Raw genomic sequence first — 19,245 nt, 5'->3', positions numbered from 1 at the left:
AGTCATGAGTTGGAGTCACAAAACTGTCACTAAGTTTAAATATCTAAAAATAATGAATGTTAATGCGTAATGAATAATGTTGGATTACTCTCTCATAATTTATGAGCCAAATCATTGGATGGGCCAAACCTTTGGACCTTTCCCCTTGTCTTCCTTTGTATTGGCTAACGTTTATGCCAGTACAGCTGGAGGCAACTGGAGGCAAAGACTACCAACACTGCACAAATGCCTATCATTCTTACAGTGTTTTTTCTGGCTTTTGGCCTTTACTGGACAGGACAGACAAAGTGTGAAAGGGGGAGAAAGGGAGAGGAGATGACACACAGCAAAGGGCCGTGGTCTGAAATCGAATTTGCGGCGTCAACGTTAAAGCGTTTGAGTTAAATACGCCTCAAGTTGGATGCAATTACAATGTACTGCAACAACTTCTCTGTGCTTTTGGCCGTGACCCAGATTTTTAACAGCGTTCCATCAGACCTTTTAGAACAGTTGACCCAATAGTTGGCTATATTAATAGTAGCTAAAGTTAGCTAACGTTAGCTAGTAACGTTTGCCTGACCGCAGTGCATCCATGTACAGTTTGACCGTTAAATTCAAGCACATTTACTCACTTGGCCAAAAACAGCCTTTACGGTTGTTGACCCAACTGCACACAAAATATTTACAGTCCACTGAACTCTTACACTCTTTCATCTGTTCACTGTGTAGCGTTAGTAACGTTAAGAGGTCTGGAGGATGAGGTCACTTGAGGCGACAATCATGTAAACACAAGGCAAAATACAAAAACACGAATACAAAACATAAAATATTAAAGATATAAACAACCAATATAGTCACAGTATAATATCAATGGAGAGAAAAAAAAGCAGTTGAAGAGATGTGGGCTAACTAATCGTAGAAGATAATAAGTTGTAATATTTCATACACTGTACACATTAATTTAATGCAATGACAGTATAGTTACAGTCCAGTGATATAAGCCACCTTTTCTCAAACACATCTTCCCTTTTCCCTATTTTGTGAGTCACTGTCTCCATGAACTTTACTTGTTGAATCATACTTTTCCATTTTATTAAATCTGGGGGTTAGTTTTTTTCCCCCACTCTTTGCTTATCTGTTTCAATGCTGTGGTTCTCAAAGTTCTGAATAGGTATTTTTCATCTTGACAAAGAGTCGCTGGAGGTTTACCCAAAATGATATGCTGTGCTCATAAACACAGCAGTTTTTTAATCTCTTCCATCAGCGTAAACACTTTCAACCAATATGTATTTAATACTTTACAGCATGATCTTCTTCAGTTCCTCCATCACTGAGAGCTCAGTCTCTTATATTTTGAGATAGTCTCTGGGGTCAAGAAGTATCTCACCAACATGAGTTTCAGTTTTCTGATGAAACCTGCTGCCTGCAGGTTCATCCAACCCTATATGATGTCACTTTCCTCTATTTTTGAATTCACACCATTTGGATTCTTCTTGCCCTCCATGTGATTTTTCCGCGTCATTATAGTCACATGATGTCAAACAAGCCATTGTATCAGCAATGCCAATATTTTGACCCATGTCTGTTACATTTTCAAAAGGACTCAGCTTCCTACAGCTGTTGACGGAGACCTTAGACCCCCCCAAAGTGTTCGCAGTCCAGATGAGACATGTAATCCCTCCAGTGTGTTCTGGGTCTGCCCTGGTGCCTCCTACCAGTGGGACGTGCCCGGAGCACCTTGAACAGGAGGTGCCCGGGAGGCATCCTGATCAGATGTGCCAACCACCTCAACTGAACCCTTTTGACGCGAGGGAACATCGTCTCTACTCCGATCTCCCTCCATATGTCCGAGCTCCTTACGCTATCTCTAAAGCTGAGCCCAGACACCCACGGAGGAAACTCATGTCAGCTGCTTGTATCCGCGATCTCATTCTCTCGGTCACTACCCAGAGCTCATGACCATTGGTGAGGTAAAGCTTTGCCTTCTGGCTCAGCTCTCTCTTCAGCATTACGGTCAGGCGCATCGCCCGATCCATCTCACGTTCTACCCTCACCTGTGAACAAGACCCGGAGATACTTGAACTCCTTCTCTTGAGGCAGTAACTCTGTCCAAACCTGGAGGGGCCAATCCACTGGTCTCCAGCAGAGAACCACAACCTCAGATTTGGAGGTGCTGACTCTTATCCCGACCGCTTCACACTCAAACCGCCCCAGTGCCTGCTGGAGGTCACGGTGTGATGAAGCCAACAGAACCACATAATCTGCGAAAAGCATAGATGCAATTCTGAGGTCCCCAGACCATACCCCTTCCTTCTCCTAGCTGCACCTCGAGATCCTGTCCATGAAAATCACAAACAGGATCGGTGACAAGGGACAACCCTGGTGAAGGCCAGTACCCACTGAGAACGTGTTTGATAGTATGCCGAGTATTACAGACGCAGCTCTCACTTTGGTCATACAGGGATTGGATGGCTCGTAGCAGCGACCCCAGTAACCTGTAGTCCCGCAGTACCCCCCACAAGACTCTTCTCCAAGTCCACAAAACACATGTAGACTGGAACTCTCACGACCCTTCCAGCAGCCACACAAGGGTAAAGAGCTGGTCTGCTGTTCCACGGCCAAGACAGAATTAGCAATGCTCCTTCTGAATCCGAGGTTCGACAAGCGGCCGGTGTTGTAAAATCAAACCTGTTGAAATATATTTATGGTCCAGAGATAGTAAATCTGATTCATCACTGTGAGTCAACACTTGAACGTCTCACTACAACCATGATTTCTACTTATTAAACACAGACCAGCAGAACTTCCTGGTCCAAACACACTCGCGGCCCCTTAACTGCCCATAGGAACACATGCCCTCTAAATATTTCCAACTCTATCAACACATGCATCACATTCACATGCTGACTCAACATCGCTGAAACATGATGCTCTCTCTGCCCCCCCTCCACCTCCCTCTTTCCTCTCCCTCTCTCCCATCTTTGCGAGGCTGCAATAGAAATCCCTCCTCTGTATCTATGGGAATACAAGAGCGCTGTGTGTCCTCTATCCTCCCCTCTACTCACCACCTCCCTCTCTGCATATAAGGGAACGCTGGCTGCCCCCCCCACACACCTCCCCTCTTCTCTTAGACACACTTTCTGTCTGACACACTCTCTCAGGACTCCCCTGCGAGCCAGCGAGCGAGGCAGGTAGGTAGGTAAACTCAGCACTGGATCAGAGTGAGACGCTGAGAGGAAGAGGAAGAGGGAGAAGGGGGAGAATGTGTGTGTGTTTGTGAGTGTGTGTGTGTGTGTTGGGAGAGTGTGTGTGCGCTGCTGCATCGCTGAGCTACAGAGACCGGAGGCGAGGAGAGCTGGAGCGTTTGTCCTTGAGACTGACTGACTGACTGACTGCAGCTGTAGAGCGGAGGACCAGCCGTCCAGCCAGTGGATGAAACTGACAGTAAGTGCTGAGCGAAAGCTGTAAGACGAGCGAAAGGGACGAAGTAGGCGCTGGTTTCTTTTAATTGCAGCAAATGGACCAGTGTGTTTTTGTTCCCGTCTGCTTAGAAACAGTCCAGTGTGGTGTTTGAATGGAAACAGAGGTGCGCACAATGTGTGTGTGTGTATGTGTGTGTGACCAGGTGAAGGTCTACTCTGCTCCCAGGTGAACTCATCTCTCAGGCTTTTTATTGGCTCCCATCGATACTTGCTTTTCAGCCTTTGTGAGACTTTGTAAGTTGCAATTATTCAGCTATTCAGTTTGTCTGCAGCAGCATCCACTGTCTTTGTGTGTGTGTGTGTGTGTGTGTGTGTGTGTGTGTGGCGTCAAGAAAGATGTCAGTAAACACAACATTACTGTACATCCCTACAGCCCGTCTCTCCTCACCCTCCCTGCTTCTGTTGACAGATCGATAGTTATGCATCTATAATTGGAAGTCATCGTTTATGGCGACCCTCCAAAGCGAGTCATTATCATGTGTAATCTTGCAGAAAATTACATTCTGACTGGTGTACCTTGGCGTGGCCAGGAACCAGCGGACTGCGCCGAGCCGGCTGAAGGATGACCAGAAGGTGGAGTTACTTGCAAGAGGACCCCAAAGCCTGGACAAGGGTGGTGTAGGGTGAGGGAAAGGGAAGGGCAGAGCCGTGAGGCGACGGGGCTTGCATGGTGTCACATTTTTGCCCGAAAGTGAGGAAATCCCAGCAGTGCCCCGGTGGGTGCATCCGTGTGATCAGATGAGGAAGGACAGGAAGGAATGGATGGCGACACAGTGTGAAAGATTACAAAGAAGAAGCAGATGATGGAATCAGTGAGAGATAGACGAGTATTGGCACTCCGTGGTGTGAGACGCTGTCGTGAGTCGAGACTGGCTCACCTGTGGAGCTGCTGACAGGATGTGTTAGGCCACGTTTAGAGGGGCGGCTTTAGATGGATGGGGCGATAGAAAGAAAGCCAGAAGGCGAATTCATAAAGCTGTGGTAGACTTTTTTTTTTTTTTTTTTTTTTTTACCCGACATGACAGGATAGCTCTTTTAGTCTCCGTGAGCGTCTGTGTTGATTTGTTTATTGTAGACATGCTGACAGTGAGCCAGAGGGCTAAATTTGCCACCTGTGGAGATAAAAGTGATATGATGAGATAGACTGCGTGCTGAGTTTGTGTGTGTGTGTGTGGGTGGGTATGTGAGAGTGTGTATAATAGTTCCTGACATCAGCAGTAGGTTTGTGGTGCTGACTCCCAGGATTTCATGTGTGTATTTGGCCCGCACCAGCAGCTCCTTACCTGAGACGGGTCTGGGAACCAGGTGTGTGTCTCCGGGTGGGTATTAAGTTGTGAAAAAGCATGTGTATGAACCACAGCTGTTTAATTTTAATCTTACAGATCAAAATCTCATTGGTGGAAGGAATAAAAGGTGAAAAAAAACGTGGGAACGTGACGTCACTTAATTACATTAAAAAGTCCCGCATTTAATATCCTACTTAGTCCAGAAGTATTAAAGGCCAGATAAGTTTGAGCATCAAACACTTAATTTTCTGCATTCTGGTTAATTTTTTGCACAAATTTGGTCATTTTCTGCATCAGTTTTAGTGTAAACAGCATAATTTTGTCAATAATAATAATAAAAAAATCAAGTTAAATAAAAATAAATTTGAAATAATTCAATGTTTTTTACCAAAATAAAAGTCCTCGGCTACCTTCATGTTTTTATTGGGGAAGATAAATGCAGCTCGGACATGTGGTGGGAGCTCGGAGTAGAGCCGCTGGTCCTCAGCGCCGAAAGGGGTCATTTGAGGTGGTTCGCACATCTGATCAGGATCCTCCTGGGCGCCTCCTGTTGGAGGTGTTTCAGGCATGTCCCACTGGTAGGAGGCCCCAGGGCAGACCCAGAACACCCTGGAGGGATTACATATCTCATCTGGCCTGGGTACGCCTTGGGGTCCCCCAGGAAGAGCTGGAAAGCGTTGCTGGGCAGATGTCCATAGTACTTTGCACAGCCCTGCGACCCAGCCCCGGATAAGCGGTTCAAAATTGATGGATGGATAAATGCAAATGTTCTAAATATTGAAAGTGACCCCTGTTTGCCCCCTGAAATCTATGGCTAAGTTTTTTCCGATGCTTTTGTGTCTTATTGATTACTGGGAATAACAATTTTTGACATTGGTTCAGTATTTAGAGAGGGCACTGCAGCCGACTGGGTGCAATGCAACCAGTCGAGGCATTTGGGCACTGTAAATGTGCGTCCACTAAAAGTGCTTGTTTTTGCCACTGACAGGCTCAGATTGATATTGACATTTGGTTGTGAAGCCTCACAAGTGTTGAACTGTTGTAGAAAAACAACAACAAACAGGCCAGATCAAGGGAAGGTTAAAGAAAAACATTTTATTTCTCTGTAGGGATCCTTTCCATAACATTGTCAGACACTTATACAAACAATCTGAGCCTTTCAGTGGCAAAAACAAACACATTTAGTGGACATAAATTGCCCTGAAGGATTAGATTGCAGCCTTTTTGAAGCTGCCGTTCGCAACCCTCTCACTCAACACGGGACTTATTTCAAATATTGTTGTTACCATTAGTCACTTCAACACACAAACATGGGAAAATAGGGTCAAGGTTGAAAAATACTAAAGTTTCTCTTCCAAGTTAAATGATAAATAGATTTAAAGTTTCAAAATAAAAGTACTCATTGTGCAGAAAAAATAGCCCCTCTGACTGATATTATATAAAATATTAGATTGTTAATACTGATGTGTGAGTAGCATATTACTGCTGTAGCTTAGGTAGACTTGTCCAGTAGTTTCCAAGCTAAAGGGTCATAAAATAAATCTGAAGGTCAAACAGGGTTGGGTATTGTTTAAAAAAAATACCAGTATCCTTAAAGTGATACTGTTACAACAGAGTACTTTATCTGTTACTTTCTTCCTTACTACAGATATATAGCCATACTTTTCAACGTTTTAGTGACATCTCAGCACACTGAACCGTCAACTCCGTCAAATACACTGTGCACAAATTCACCACACCACAGACTGTGTTACAGCTGCTTCGGCAGTAGGCCAATCACACGTCGCATTAAATAAAGAAAGGGAGATAGCTCGGGTTGATTGGTTGTTTTTCTAAGTCAGTTTGCTGCTTTCCCTTTCCCCACCTTCTTTCTTTTCTCTCTTTCTAGGAATCCTGATTTCCCTTTTTTGGGGAAAGATATGAGCAGCATAAGCCGTCACTCACTCAGCTCCAGCTCAGTTTAGAGATGAATCCTAGTGCAGGGGTGGACTGAACCATTTTGCGCCTTCAAGGGGGGGAAGGGGCCTCAGAGATCTCTCACTATTTCTTTTTATTCAAAGTTCATTCTTTGAGCTTGAACTTGAATTTATTCAGCCTTTTCTTAATTTATTTATGGCACTAATATTAAGAAATACAAATTTGCAAACAAACCAAACATTTCATTCCAGGCTTTTTGAGGGCCCCCCTAACATTGGTGCCCTGGGTTATCAGTCCCACATTTCCCCCCACTATGACGCCCCTGCTTGGTTAATAACTTAAAGGTATCGAGAACAAATACCCAGCCCTAAAGTCAAAGAATAAAAGGGAAGCGTAAAAGAGGAGAGAACTCACTCTCAGGATGGCCAGACATGAGTATGATGTCATATATAGAAAAGACTGAAATAATCACAATATTTACATGATCAAAAAACAGAATGACAATATCAGGTTAATAAAACTGCAAATATATAAAAAAAAATATGAATCAGAGAAGACGATATTTACACTATGAATTGGTGCATAAAATGTCACCAGAGTGCAGGAAATTAAGTGTGTGACGCTCAAAATTTTCTGGCAGAGCACCCCCAAATGCCCTGTTTCATATGTGTCGCCGCAATGTTGAAATATACAGTACAGGCCAAAAGTTTGGACACACCTTCTCATTCAATGCGTTTTCTTTATTTTCATGACTATTTACATTGTAGATTCTCACTGAAGGCATCAAAACTATGAATGAACACATGTGGAGTTATGTACTTAACAAAAAAAGGTGAAATAACTGAAAACATGTTTTATATTCTAGTTTCTTCAAAATAGCCACCCTTTGCTCTGATTACTGCTTTGCACACTCTTGGCATTCTCTCCATGAGCTTCAAGAGGTAGTCACCTGAAATGGTTTCCACTTCACAGGTGTGCCTTTTCAGGTTTAATTAGTGGAATTTCTTGCTTTATCAATGGGGTTGGGACCATCAGTTGTGTTGTGCAGAAGTCAGGTTAATACACAGCCGACAGCCCTATTGGACAACTGTTAAAATTCATATTATGGCAAGAACCAATCAGCTAACTAAAGAAAAACGAGTGGCCATCATTACTTTAAGAAATGAAGGTCAGTCAGTCCGGAAAATTGCAAAAACTTTAAATGTGTCCCCAAGTGGAGTCGCGAAAACCATCAAGCGCTACAACGAAACTGGCACACATGAGGACCGACCCAGGAAAGGAAGACCAAGAGTCACCTCTGCTTCTGAGGATAAGTTCATCCGAGTCACCAGCCTCAGAAATCGCAAGTTAACAGCAGCTCAGGATCAGAGACCAGATGAATGCCACACAGAGTTCTAGCAGCAGACCCATCTCTAGAACAACTGTTAAGAGGAGACTGCGCGAATCAGGCCTTCATGGTCAAATAGCTGCTAGAAACCACTGCTAAGGAGAGGCAACAAGCAGAAGAGATTTGTTTGGGCCAAGAAACACAAGGAATGGACATTAGACCAGTGGAAATCTGTGCTTTGGTCTGATGAGTCCAAATTTGAGATCTTTGGTTCCAACCGCCGTGTCTTTGTGAAAAGGTGAACGGATGGATTCCACATGCCTGGTTCCCACTGTGAAGCATGGAGGAGGAGGTGTGATGGTGTGGGGTGTTTTGCTGGTGACACTGTTGGGGATTTATTCAAAATTGAAGGCACACTGAACCAGCATGGCTACCACAGCATCCTGCAGCGACATGCCATCCCATCCGGTTTGCGTTTAGTTGGACGATCATTTATTTTTCAACAGGACAATGACCCCAAACACACCTCCAGGCTGTGTAAGGGCTATTTGACCAAGAAGGAGAGTGATGGAGTGCTGCGGCAGATGACCTGGCCTCCACAGTCACCGGACCTGAACCCAATCGAGATGGTTTGGGGTGAGCTGGACCGCAGAGTGAAGGCAAAGGGGCCAACAAGTGCTAAACACCTCTGGGAACTCCTTCAAGACTGTTGGAAAACCATTTCAGGTGACTACCTCTTGAAGCTCATGGAGAGAATGCCAAGAGTGTGCAAAGCAGTAATCAGAGCAAAGGGTGGCTATTTTGAAGAAACTAGAATATAAAACATGTTTTCAGTTATTTCACCTTTTTTTGTTAAGTACATAACTCCACATGTGTTCATTCATAGTTTTGATGCCTTCAGTGAGAATCTACAATGTAAATAGTCATGAAAATAAAGAAAACGCATTGAATGAGAAGGTGTGTCCAAACTTTTGGCCTGTACTGTATTTCATTTATTTCTTTAACCAGAAAAAACTTTTGAGATGGGTTAGGGTTAGGGCAGCAACATAAAGTTACAGACAACGTAGAACAAAAACACAGAAAAAAAATGTACAGCCCTAAAACAACAATATAAAACACAAAAAAAGATTACTACGAAGAAAAACCAAAAAGTATGATAGTATATGTGTCAGAAGTGAACCATGCAAATGTAAAAATGGCAACTACACATGAGTACAAAGACCAGCTAAGACACACGGTGACACTGGCTTATGGAAGATTGTGTACAAAAAAACCTCCACCACGTAACATTGCACCTGGACTATTAACCTCTGGACAGAATTTGACTTAAGCACAGACTCAAGACTCATCGACACCATTAACACAGAGGCAGAAGAGTCAAAAGATATTCCCTTTTTACCTCTTAATTCTCTGAAACATACTGAGAACCTGAGGTGGGTCAAGTGAGGGTAATGAGCTGGAGACCAGCAGCTGACCGGTTAATCCAATACAGGTTGTTGAGAATATGAAGGGCCCTTACCTTACTGTAATCCACATTATGTAGTTAAGGTAGTCTTGGTTACATAATCGCCCTAAGAGCCTCCAGATGGGCACCTGCCAGAAGTCGACATGACAGGATGAGTGGACGAGGGGGAACAATGAAATGCACTCGACTCCATAATCAAAGCAAACTTCAGCCACATTACAGCTCCATTAGAGTCCTTTACAGTGCTTTTAAATAATCAGCCCTTGTCAAGCTTGTGGTCAGCTCAAGGCGGGCTGAGAAGCTGGTGGAAATGTCACAGATATTCGTCCACTAGGGGGCAGTGCAGCCAAGTTATTAGGGTATGTAAAGCAGCTGTAAGAGGCTGTGATTGTGCAGTGTTTCTCTGTGTTTAGTCTCAATTTGTACATAAAATGATCCTAAATTAGCTCTAATGAAATCCTGCCTGCCCGAATGCCTTCCTGTGCATATATGTTTCCCAGCACTTCCTCCCCAGTGGGACCGAGGATATCCAGATAAGTGAAAACCATTTAAAGACCACTGACCCTCTGAGGAGCTCAGCAGCACAACCCAGTAGCTCTAAGTGACATTTCTATGGTTACGTTGCTTTAAGCTTCTCCCAGAGGCTTTCTAAGGTTTCTGTGACCTCTGATCCCTGTACAGTGTGCAGCGGATCAATACAGTGAAACTGATCCCGTCCCAATCTGTCACTCAATCCATCATCTTATGCATCATTTCCCTCCCATTCATCTATTTAAAGGAATCAGACTGTACAGCGTGCAGACAGAACGAATCTCTTCCATTTCTGTATCATATTTCTCTCATGTTCGTCTCGTTTTTCGTCTCCGCTTTCCTCCTTTTTCTCTCTTCCCCCCGCTCCTTTTGTGAACCATTTAAGTGTCTGAGAGGTGCTGTGACGCTGCAGTGAGACAATGGTGTTTGCACACAGTGTCAATAGTCTTTCCCTCTGTCTCAGTAATTGATGGATGACTGTGAGTCAGGCATAAACTAAGCAGATTACACTCACCAGATCTGAGGGCTGATGCTAATGTGAGTGTGTGTGGTGGCGGCGGTGGTGGCGGTGGTGGTGGGGGAGTTGCAGAGTGACTGTCCAGTTTTGGAAGTCAATCCGACAGCTTTCCCCGGAGGCTGAGATTTGGTGGCTGTGAGTTTAGGGATGAAGAGAAAAGGGGTGGACACACACACATGCAAAGGGTGTCTGCTTCACTTGTACTTTTTGCTTTTCTTTAGAGAATACGTGATGCATCTGGTGTGCGGGGGTCAATAGCTGGCAGCTGGGCGCTCTGTTACAGGCAGCGTCCCTCCGGAGCAGCTATTGAGCTCCTGTCTTTGGTTCAGCCTCGGTGGTGTAAAAATATTTTTGATGTTTAACTGCAGCCATGTGCGTTCAGTTTCACATAGCTTGTTTCCATTTCTTGTTATTTCTCGGTTTTGCTTTGGTTTTATGTCGTTGTCCTGTTTGCTCAGTTTGTTTGTCATTTTTCTTCTGCCTTTTTGTCCCTTTTATTTTTTAACTAAACACATTTTTTACGTCCAACAGGAGGTTTCAGTTGGTTTCAGTAACTCTAAAACTCCTTTATAGCCTGAATCATAGTTGATCTTTGAGACCGCTATTAATATTTGGATGAAAAAGAAAGACAAAAGACCGGTTTAAGCAGTTATTTTTGATGACCATCCGCCCAATATTTATGGATCCAAAATAAACTTGTCAGTGCTCTCTGGTTAAAACATCATAGAGTGCTGCAGGGATGACGTTTTTTTGCAGGCTGATGTAGAAGTTAGTGTCGCCTTGGTTCTGTCAACAAAAATCCAAATGGATTTTTCCATTGGAGATTGGATTATTGCCGGAAATAAGCTCTGTGGCAAACAAACATTTATGATACTCTGATGATACTATAAGATTCTGGCCTTTACATACTCCACAAGAACAGAGAAATGTGCTCTCTCACAGGGCTGCAAGAAAAGAATGACGTCATTATATTCTCGCAGCCCTGGTTTGGGAGTTCTTGCAGCTTGTTCTCGACACATCATCTGGGCATAACTTTTTTCTTGTGTGGTGTCCAAGAACTATTGTGTGATTGGTCAGAAATTTGAAGTGGGCGTGGTTAATGCAGAAAATCGAATGTGACATATGCGGCAGTGGGAGGGGCCAATGAGGACTTCCCAGGAGTTCTAAAAACACGAAGTGCTGATGTGAGGCTGATGGGAATATCGTTAATTTTGGAGATATTTGGTCATAAAACAAAGCATTGGACAAATTAAACCCTTGACATGATGATGTCACTTGTTGATACCAAGGACCAAAATGGTGGACCAACCGACTGACACACCAACATTACCATCCCTGAAGCCACGCTGCTAGCATGGCTAAAAATTAAACAGATTATTTGATAGTCATTATGTGCAGCCCTGATCTGAATTTCTCTAGCCTAAGTGTTAACAATGCTACCATGTTCACTGACAGAGGCTGTGTCTCAAGTCAGGGGGTGCAGCCTTCGAAGGCTGCGTTTGAAGACCGATTGCGTCACATCGGCGCAACCAAGGCTTACTCATTTCGAAGGCTCCTTCAAATGCAGCCTTCTTTACCAGAATTTGGAGGATGCAAGGGATGAATCCTTCGTGGCCCAGCCTATCCCAAGGTGCACTGGGAGCTGGTGATAATTGTGTTGTTTTAATTATGGCGTCTGACACACCAAATGTAAATGCTGGGTTTCAAGTCACTCGAATAGCTTGAATACAAATGTTATTAAACACAAGAAGTTTTGTTCAAATAACAGACTAAGGTACGTGATGCTATCAGCAACAGGAACGCCAATGGGTTGGGTGAGAACAACTGGTAGTGCAACCAGGAAATCCTCCGCAGACCAGACCGTCCCGTTTCGGAGACCATTGGGTTTGGTGATGCAGTCTTCAAGGACATGGCCAACGTAGACTGCGAAGGCTGCGTCCTTCAAAGGCTGTAGTCCCTGAATTGAGACACAGCTGTAGTCTCCTCCTTGGCCGCCATTTTACAAGTGTTTGTGGTCCAGCCCTTTCTGCTACTTAGGCTATCATAGAGGATGAATAGCACCCCAAGGTCCACACTTTTAGTTCCCTGTACTCATGGTGTTCAGCGTTTGGCCAGTCTTCTCAGTATGAATGCACATACGCACTCAAAATAATAAGTCTATGTACAGAAGGATCCGATTTGAGACACAGCATCTGATGATAACGGTTAAAACAACGTATGAACTTTAATGAGTGTGACTTAAGTTCAGTCTGTAACCTTTTTATTTGCATTACCTGGAATGACATCAGCCTCCGACACAGAGCTACTGCTAAGTGAAACAAAAAGCTTTTGTACGTTGGCACACAGTAATTAGGAAATTATCAGAAAAAATAATCCACTCAGGAGCGTTCGGCCTTTCAAGTGGTTCGCTCGACGCCACTCCGGCTTGACTCAAGTGTGCCTTACTATTGTTTTGGTGCGTCTCGGCCGGTGCCAAGGAAAATAACCATTGATAAAAATATTAATCTCAAGTTTTGATTTCAACCTGAATGTGTGACAAAACTCCTCAGCTTTGTTTGAGCAAATAAAGAATCCATTGATGGCAGCTGCCAAACTAAAAGCCACCGAGAGATAAGAGCCACTCCGCGTTAACGTCAACATTCAGTTTCCTAAATGGTTTATAAAAGATAATTTCTGAGCGCAGATAATGTTTTATGTGATACATTAACTGTAGGAGATTTGATATGATAGCAGCACTCAGTGTCTGGCTTTTTGTATTTTATGGCTGAGATAAAATTATCTACCATTACAAATCACACTCTTTATCTTTTATGGGTTTTTATAATGCGCGCTCTCTCCTTTGTGTTTGCATGTGCTTGCGTTCATATGTTTATTTACACGACGTGTAGCATGTCTGTGTATGTGGCTGCTGCATTTCTGTTTGGCGAGCTGTTTCATGTGGTGCGTAATGAGATAAGGCCCACTCCATGCAGTCTGCTGTCTGGCTTTTATCTGGGCAGCAGATTAGCGCAGGTGATTTCATTCCTGTGGAGTTTGGTTAGGCGAGGGTCAGCTCGGAGCACGAGCACAGCGTCATGTGTCGACGAGAGGGAAAGAGATGGACTGTGACTGACGTGAAAAGGGGAGAAAATTAGAGGTTTGCATGCACCAAAGCCCCTGTGATATCTGTGCAGTTTTGAAGCTATGATATGATTTCAAACTGTAATAATTTGGGGATGCTTTTGGTGATTGCTCATCCATTACTATTTGTTAAAAGACAGCATTTTCTGCAACTTTTACATGTTTAGTGAGGACATAAATTCACAAAATTGGCCATCTGCTGGACTTTGAAAACTTGAATAGCGAAATATGTCCCTGTATTCGTACAGTGATTGAGAGGTGTTACAAGCTGATATTGTGTCAGGTATTAATTCAGAAACACCTGGAGCAATATGCAAACAAAATATTTGATGCACTCTACACTGCAATACTTCTATGATTTATTCAGCGCTCCGTGGCAGGCATCCACACTGAGGCTTGTGTTGGGACCTCAGGGTGCACCATCATGATTTGAATTTGACCCCTGACTTCTCAACAAGCAGCGAATCTGTGTGTATCTCCACACGGCCAAATGCACTGTAAGGCTTGTGTGTTTTTGTGTTTTCTGCATACAGAGGGATTTATGTTGACATGGCCTCTGACAGATGACCAGTGCATCTGTCTTTTAAGTAGATTAGGACATAGTGACACAGGTTGCATAAGACTCGTTTAACCTCGGGCGACTTTACTCTCACTGGAGAAATGACAGTGTTCATTAGCGGACTGATTAGCTGAGTAACTGTTTTATTTGTGTTGTTATTTAAGATAATCTGAGTTTTCGTCAAATCTAATCACAAATTGAAGAATGCAACTTAAAGGGATAGTTCACCTCAAAGTCAAATATACATATGCACATTTTTCCTCTTACCTGTAGTGCTTGTTTTATCAGTCTAGATTGTTTTGGTGTGAGTTGCAGAGTGTTGGAGATATCAGCCATAGAGATGTCTGCCTTCTCTCCGATATAATGGAACTAGATGGCACTCAGCTTTTGGTGCCAAACAAATACATTTGAAAAACTCAACATCAATGTCTCTTTCCAGAAATCATGACCTGGTTACTCAAGATAATCCACAGACCTTGTTGTGAGCAGTTTCATGTAGGAACTATTTTCTTTCTACCGAACTAGATCCACCAGCCGAATCACCACGCAGAAGGAAACGTACATCTACTGCTAGTTCACCAAGCACCACTGTAGCTAATGCCATTAATGTTTACATCTTGTTCAGGGTAAATAAATAAAATAATTCTATCTGACATATTTTCCCCTTATAAAGGTTTTATGGTGAACAGGCTAGCAAACATTTGCCTATTTACGAGTGTAAGTCCAGTGATTGCTCTAGTTTTAGCTCTCTTTTGGTCTCCACCAACTTCTGAAATAAATAGCTGCTTCTTAAGATGTTAAATGCTGCACTAATTTGTCACTTTTTCACTGAAAACTGCCGCCCTCTGCGGCTGGAAATGACCTTGGAATACATTTGAAAAACTCAACAGCAATGTCTCTTTCCAGAAATCATGACCTGGTTACTCAAGATAATCCACAGGGTAGTTTTCACTGCTAGTGGCGGGGTCCGCCATTCAAAATGCCTTCACTCACACTGGTGATTCAGAGAGAATGAGGCATGCGTGTAATCCAGTGTTACTGTTATCTCAGTAGGTGCGTTTAAATCCACCTGTTTCTATACAGATTTTCAATTTGTGCATGAAAAGACATTGTGAGCAGTTTCATGTAGGAACTACTTTTTTTTCAAACTACACCTACCGACTGTATCGCTGCGCAGAAGGAAGTATGCATCTACTCATGGACGAGAGGCTCATGCTCGTGACAGTACGAGATGTAAACATTAATAGCATCCACCTTGGCCAAGCTGTAACGTTAGCTAGCTTAGTAGTGCTAGGTGAGTGAGCAGTAGATGTACACTTCCTTCTGTGTGGTGATATTGTTCGAGGGTGAAGTTCAGTAGAAATAGTTCCTACATGAAATTGCTCACAACAAGGTCTGTGGATTATCTTGAGTAACCAGGTCATGATTTCTGGAAAGAGACATTGATGTTGAGTTTTTCAAATGTATTTTTTGGCACTTTGAGCACCACAAGCTGAGTGCCATCTAGTTCCATTATATTGGAGAGAAGATAAACATCTCTACAGCTGATATCTCCAACACTCTGCAACTCACACCAAAACAATCCAGACTGATAAGCGGCACTGCAGGTAAGAGGAAAGATATGTAATTTTGATTTTGTGGTGAACTGTCCCTTTAAAGTAGCACTTCATGTGTTAAAAATGATTCATAGAACACATTTGGTCTGCAGTCACTGCAACACCAGACATATGAAACACTACAGCAGCAATGTAAAGGGAAGAAAAATATCCATTTGGACACCAGAAAGTGTAACTGCAAGTTTAAAGTTATTTTATTTTTCTTCAGTTTCCCATGCTGTGTTGTTTCTGCTGATCACTCTATATCTTGTTGCACCGTTTAACCTTTTTTTCCATGCCAAGCACTACTTACTGTGGCTCTCATTTCGAGTACACGTGTGTGTGCTGTCAGCGAAAGGCGAAAAGCATCACATTAGGCACATAGCCATAGCTGATTAGATCAGATAAAAGTACTGTAGCAGTAAGTCAGTTAAAGCTTGATTATAAACTCTGCATGTGTGTTTCTTTGTATGGTTGTCCATATGTTTACTCCAATCACTGTGGGAAGGTGATGACTTTTTTTTGGATGTGGCATTGAATTAAAAAGTGTAGATTTTGGAGGAAATTATTCAGCTCATATGCAGCATTCTGACATTATTTGTCCAAACCAGTCGTCAGAATAAATGTTGGCATTGTGTGTCTCTGAAAACCACAGATATGTTAGATTTATTAAGTAGCCAATGTTAAAACTTTACATCTCTTTATGTTTTGATTTTCAATTTTATATTGTGACAACCCTGATCTTTAACATGTGAATAGGTTTAGACACAAAAATGTGTTGGTTAAGGTTAGGAAAACATTATGTTTTGGCTTAAAATGACCAGTTTTGTCACCACAAACGTGGCCAGAGGTCCCGAAACCTTGTAAAAACGATATCCAGTTTTGTTGACACAAACACGTTTGGAGATGTTGTGGTGTCTCGCTAAAAAATACCCAGTTTTGTTGCGACAAACCTGGCTTAAAATGTCCTGAAGTCACGTTAAAAAATACCTGGTGTTGTCACCACAAACATGGCTGGAAATGTCCTGATGTATCTTTGAAAAATACCCTTTTTTCGCCACAAGCACGGCTGGAAATGTCTTTACATTTCATTAAAAAAAATACCTGCTTTAGTTGCCACGAACTGGAAATGTCTTGGTGTCTTGTTAAAAAAAATACTCAGTTTTGTCGCAACAAACCTGAGTGGAAATGTCCTAATGTTTGGTTAAATATACTCGGCTTTGTTGCTGCAAACATAGCTGAAAATGTTCAAAAGTCATGTTAAAAAATACCTGATTTTATTGCCACAAACCTGGCTAGAAATGTCCCAATATTTAGTTAAAAATACTTTTTTTCTCCCCACCACAAACATGGCTGGAAATGTGCTGATATCTTGTTAAAAATACACAGTTTTGTCGCTACAAACACAACTGGAAATGTCCTGAAGTCACATGAAAAAATACCTGTTTTTTGTCACAAACCCAGCTCGAAATGTCCCAATATTTGGTTAAAAATAAGTTGTTGTTTTTTTACCATGAACACAGCTGTAAATGTCCTGATGTGTCATGATATGATACATGTGAAACATACAAATGTAATGTATCTGTGGTTTGCAGAAATGTACAATGCTAACATTTTATTCTGGTGACTGGGCTGATTTAGTAGGATTTGTTTAGGTATTTAAGCTCTTTCTACCAATCTGAGTAAAGCTACAACTAATGATTCATTATCAATTAAGCTCTTAATTACATCTTATTATATTTACAGTGAAAAATGGTCATCACATTTTCCCAGAGCCCAGTGTAATGCTTGTTTTGGCCTACCAGCAGTGTAAAACCTCAAACATATTCAACTTACAGTGATAAAAAACAAAAATTAGGAGCTTATTTTTATATTTATGAGACTAAAACCAGATTCTTTCCATTGATAAATGCTTATAATTGACAGTTAATGTGGATAGACATTTTTGGATCTATTAATAAACTGAACAAAAAAACAAAAAGATCATACATGTGTGCTTTTGGGCAGAATGTGGGCAAAGATTTATCCTTTAATTCACTCATAGTGTATAATTATTTGTCCTTTTTTTTTTCTAAACCACAATAAAAACAAAATCTGCTGACGGTAATGTGAGAACTCACCTCCCACATTCCCACATGAACTTCTCTCAAAGAACCAAAGCTAAAACATCCTCTGTTGTCATATCCACCTGCCCCACTGAGAGGCTGCCTCCCATTGGCTCAGAGCACAGCCTATCAGCTGCCAGCTCAGCGTTCTGGGGGAAGGCCATTCAAATGTGTGTGTGTGTGTGTGTGTGTGTGTGTGTGTGTGGCTGAGTATTCATGAGGGCCAGCTTCCCTTGGAGACCCTTGTCACACACAGCCAGCTAGTCACAACAGTCAGGACTTCAAAGGCAGCCAGTGGCCGTAGGGGGGCTGTCGGTGAGAAGTGCGAGTGACAGGGAGACAGACGCAAGGACAATGAGACGAGCTGAGAGAGTGATCTAACACAGGAGCAGGCTGTAGATGGAGACAAAGTTTGGAGGCAGAGGAAAGAGAAAGTGACAAACAAGTGCAGTGAGAGACACAGTTTATTAAACCAGCAGAGGAGAGGAAGAAGAAAAAGACACAGACAGAAACAGACGTTCATTTTTTTCTTCTCTTCAGAGCATGGTGGCAGAGTGCACATGGATTTAGTCGACCTCTACCTCCCAGAGTGTTTCACCTACCACTCTGACACAGAGTAAGTACTTTCACCCTGCAGAGGGGCTGCAACCAGCATCAAGTGTATCTCAGAGGTGTTAGCAGCAAACTGAGCTAGACTGTGTGAGATAAGATTTTCCTTCAGATGTCTGATCGGTGTGTTTATGCCTCTGAAGTGTCTGCTTGTGCTGCACCGGTATCATGATCTGTACGCTGTTGATTTGAATACTTCAGAGAGTCAGTTTGATTCATAACACATCTGTGTGTCTGAAATAAACCTTGTAAAATGACTCAGGACATTGAGAGAGTTGGCGGATGTGAATCAGGGTCCATCACAGGTGCAAATCAAATACCTTGATGACGATATTGCGACGATATTGTAGGGTTGACTATTGGTGCTTTCACCAAATTTATACGCAATGAGCTTTCTGCTAAATAATCACAAGTAATGTGGATATAATGACTACGTGGGTAAATGGTAGAATAGCTCGAATGTCACTTAATTGTAATGCAGCCTTTAATAAAGCCAGGAAAAGACGACCCTTACGAAATCCTGTTCCCCAAATCTGATACATCATCTCGTCTCGTAGCTGGTTATCCAGATAATATTGATATATTGCCCAGCCCAGTGCTTAGCATTGTCACTATTCCTTCCAGCTTTATGGAAAGAATTGTTGTACCTTTACTCAGATTGGGCAATATGACGATATTATATTGTTATCGAGATACAACACTATGTATCGTCTTCGATTCTGGATATCGTTGCATCGTGATGTGGCATAAATC

The 19,245-nt window shown here is 42.6% G+C and overlaps 1 protein-coding gene across 2 annotated transcripts in view; it reads left to right on the top strand.

Annotated features, from left to right (window-relative positions):
• Window positions 1–3,109: 3,109 nt before the first annotated feature.
• Window positions 3,110–19,245, top strand: part of LOC125896851 (estrogen-related receptor gamma-like) — a 50,993-nt gene continuing 34,857 nt past the window's right edge. Inside the window, exon 1 of one of the 2 annotated variants that reach the window (XM_049589742.1) lies at window positions 3,110–3,423. Coding sequence is in view for 1 of the 2 variants with exons in the window: in XM_049589741.1 (XP_049445698.1) it covers window positions 18,444–18,499 (56 nt within the window). In the remaining variant the exon portion in view is untranslated. Of the gene's footprint in view, window positions 3,424–18,150; window positions 18,500–19,245 lie in introns of those variants that run through there. The other variant, XM_049589741.1, reaches the window with a different exon arrangement.

Source organism: Epinephelus fuscoguttatus, linkage group LG11 (assembly GCF_011397635.1).
Source record: "Epinephelus fuscoguttatus linkage group LG11, E.fuscoguttatus.final_Chr_v1".
In the NCBI taxonomy this organism is placed as follows: domain Eukaryota; kingdom Metazoa; phylum Chordata; class Actinopteri; order Perciformes; family Serranidae; genus Epinephelus; species Epinephelus fuscoguttatus.
This window is presented reverse-complemented; position numbering and strand designations above follow the sequence as displayed.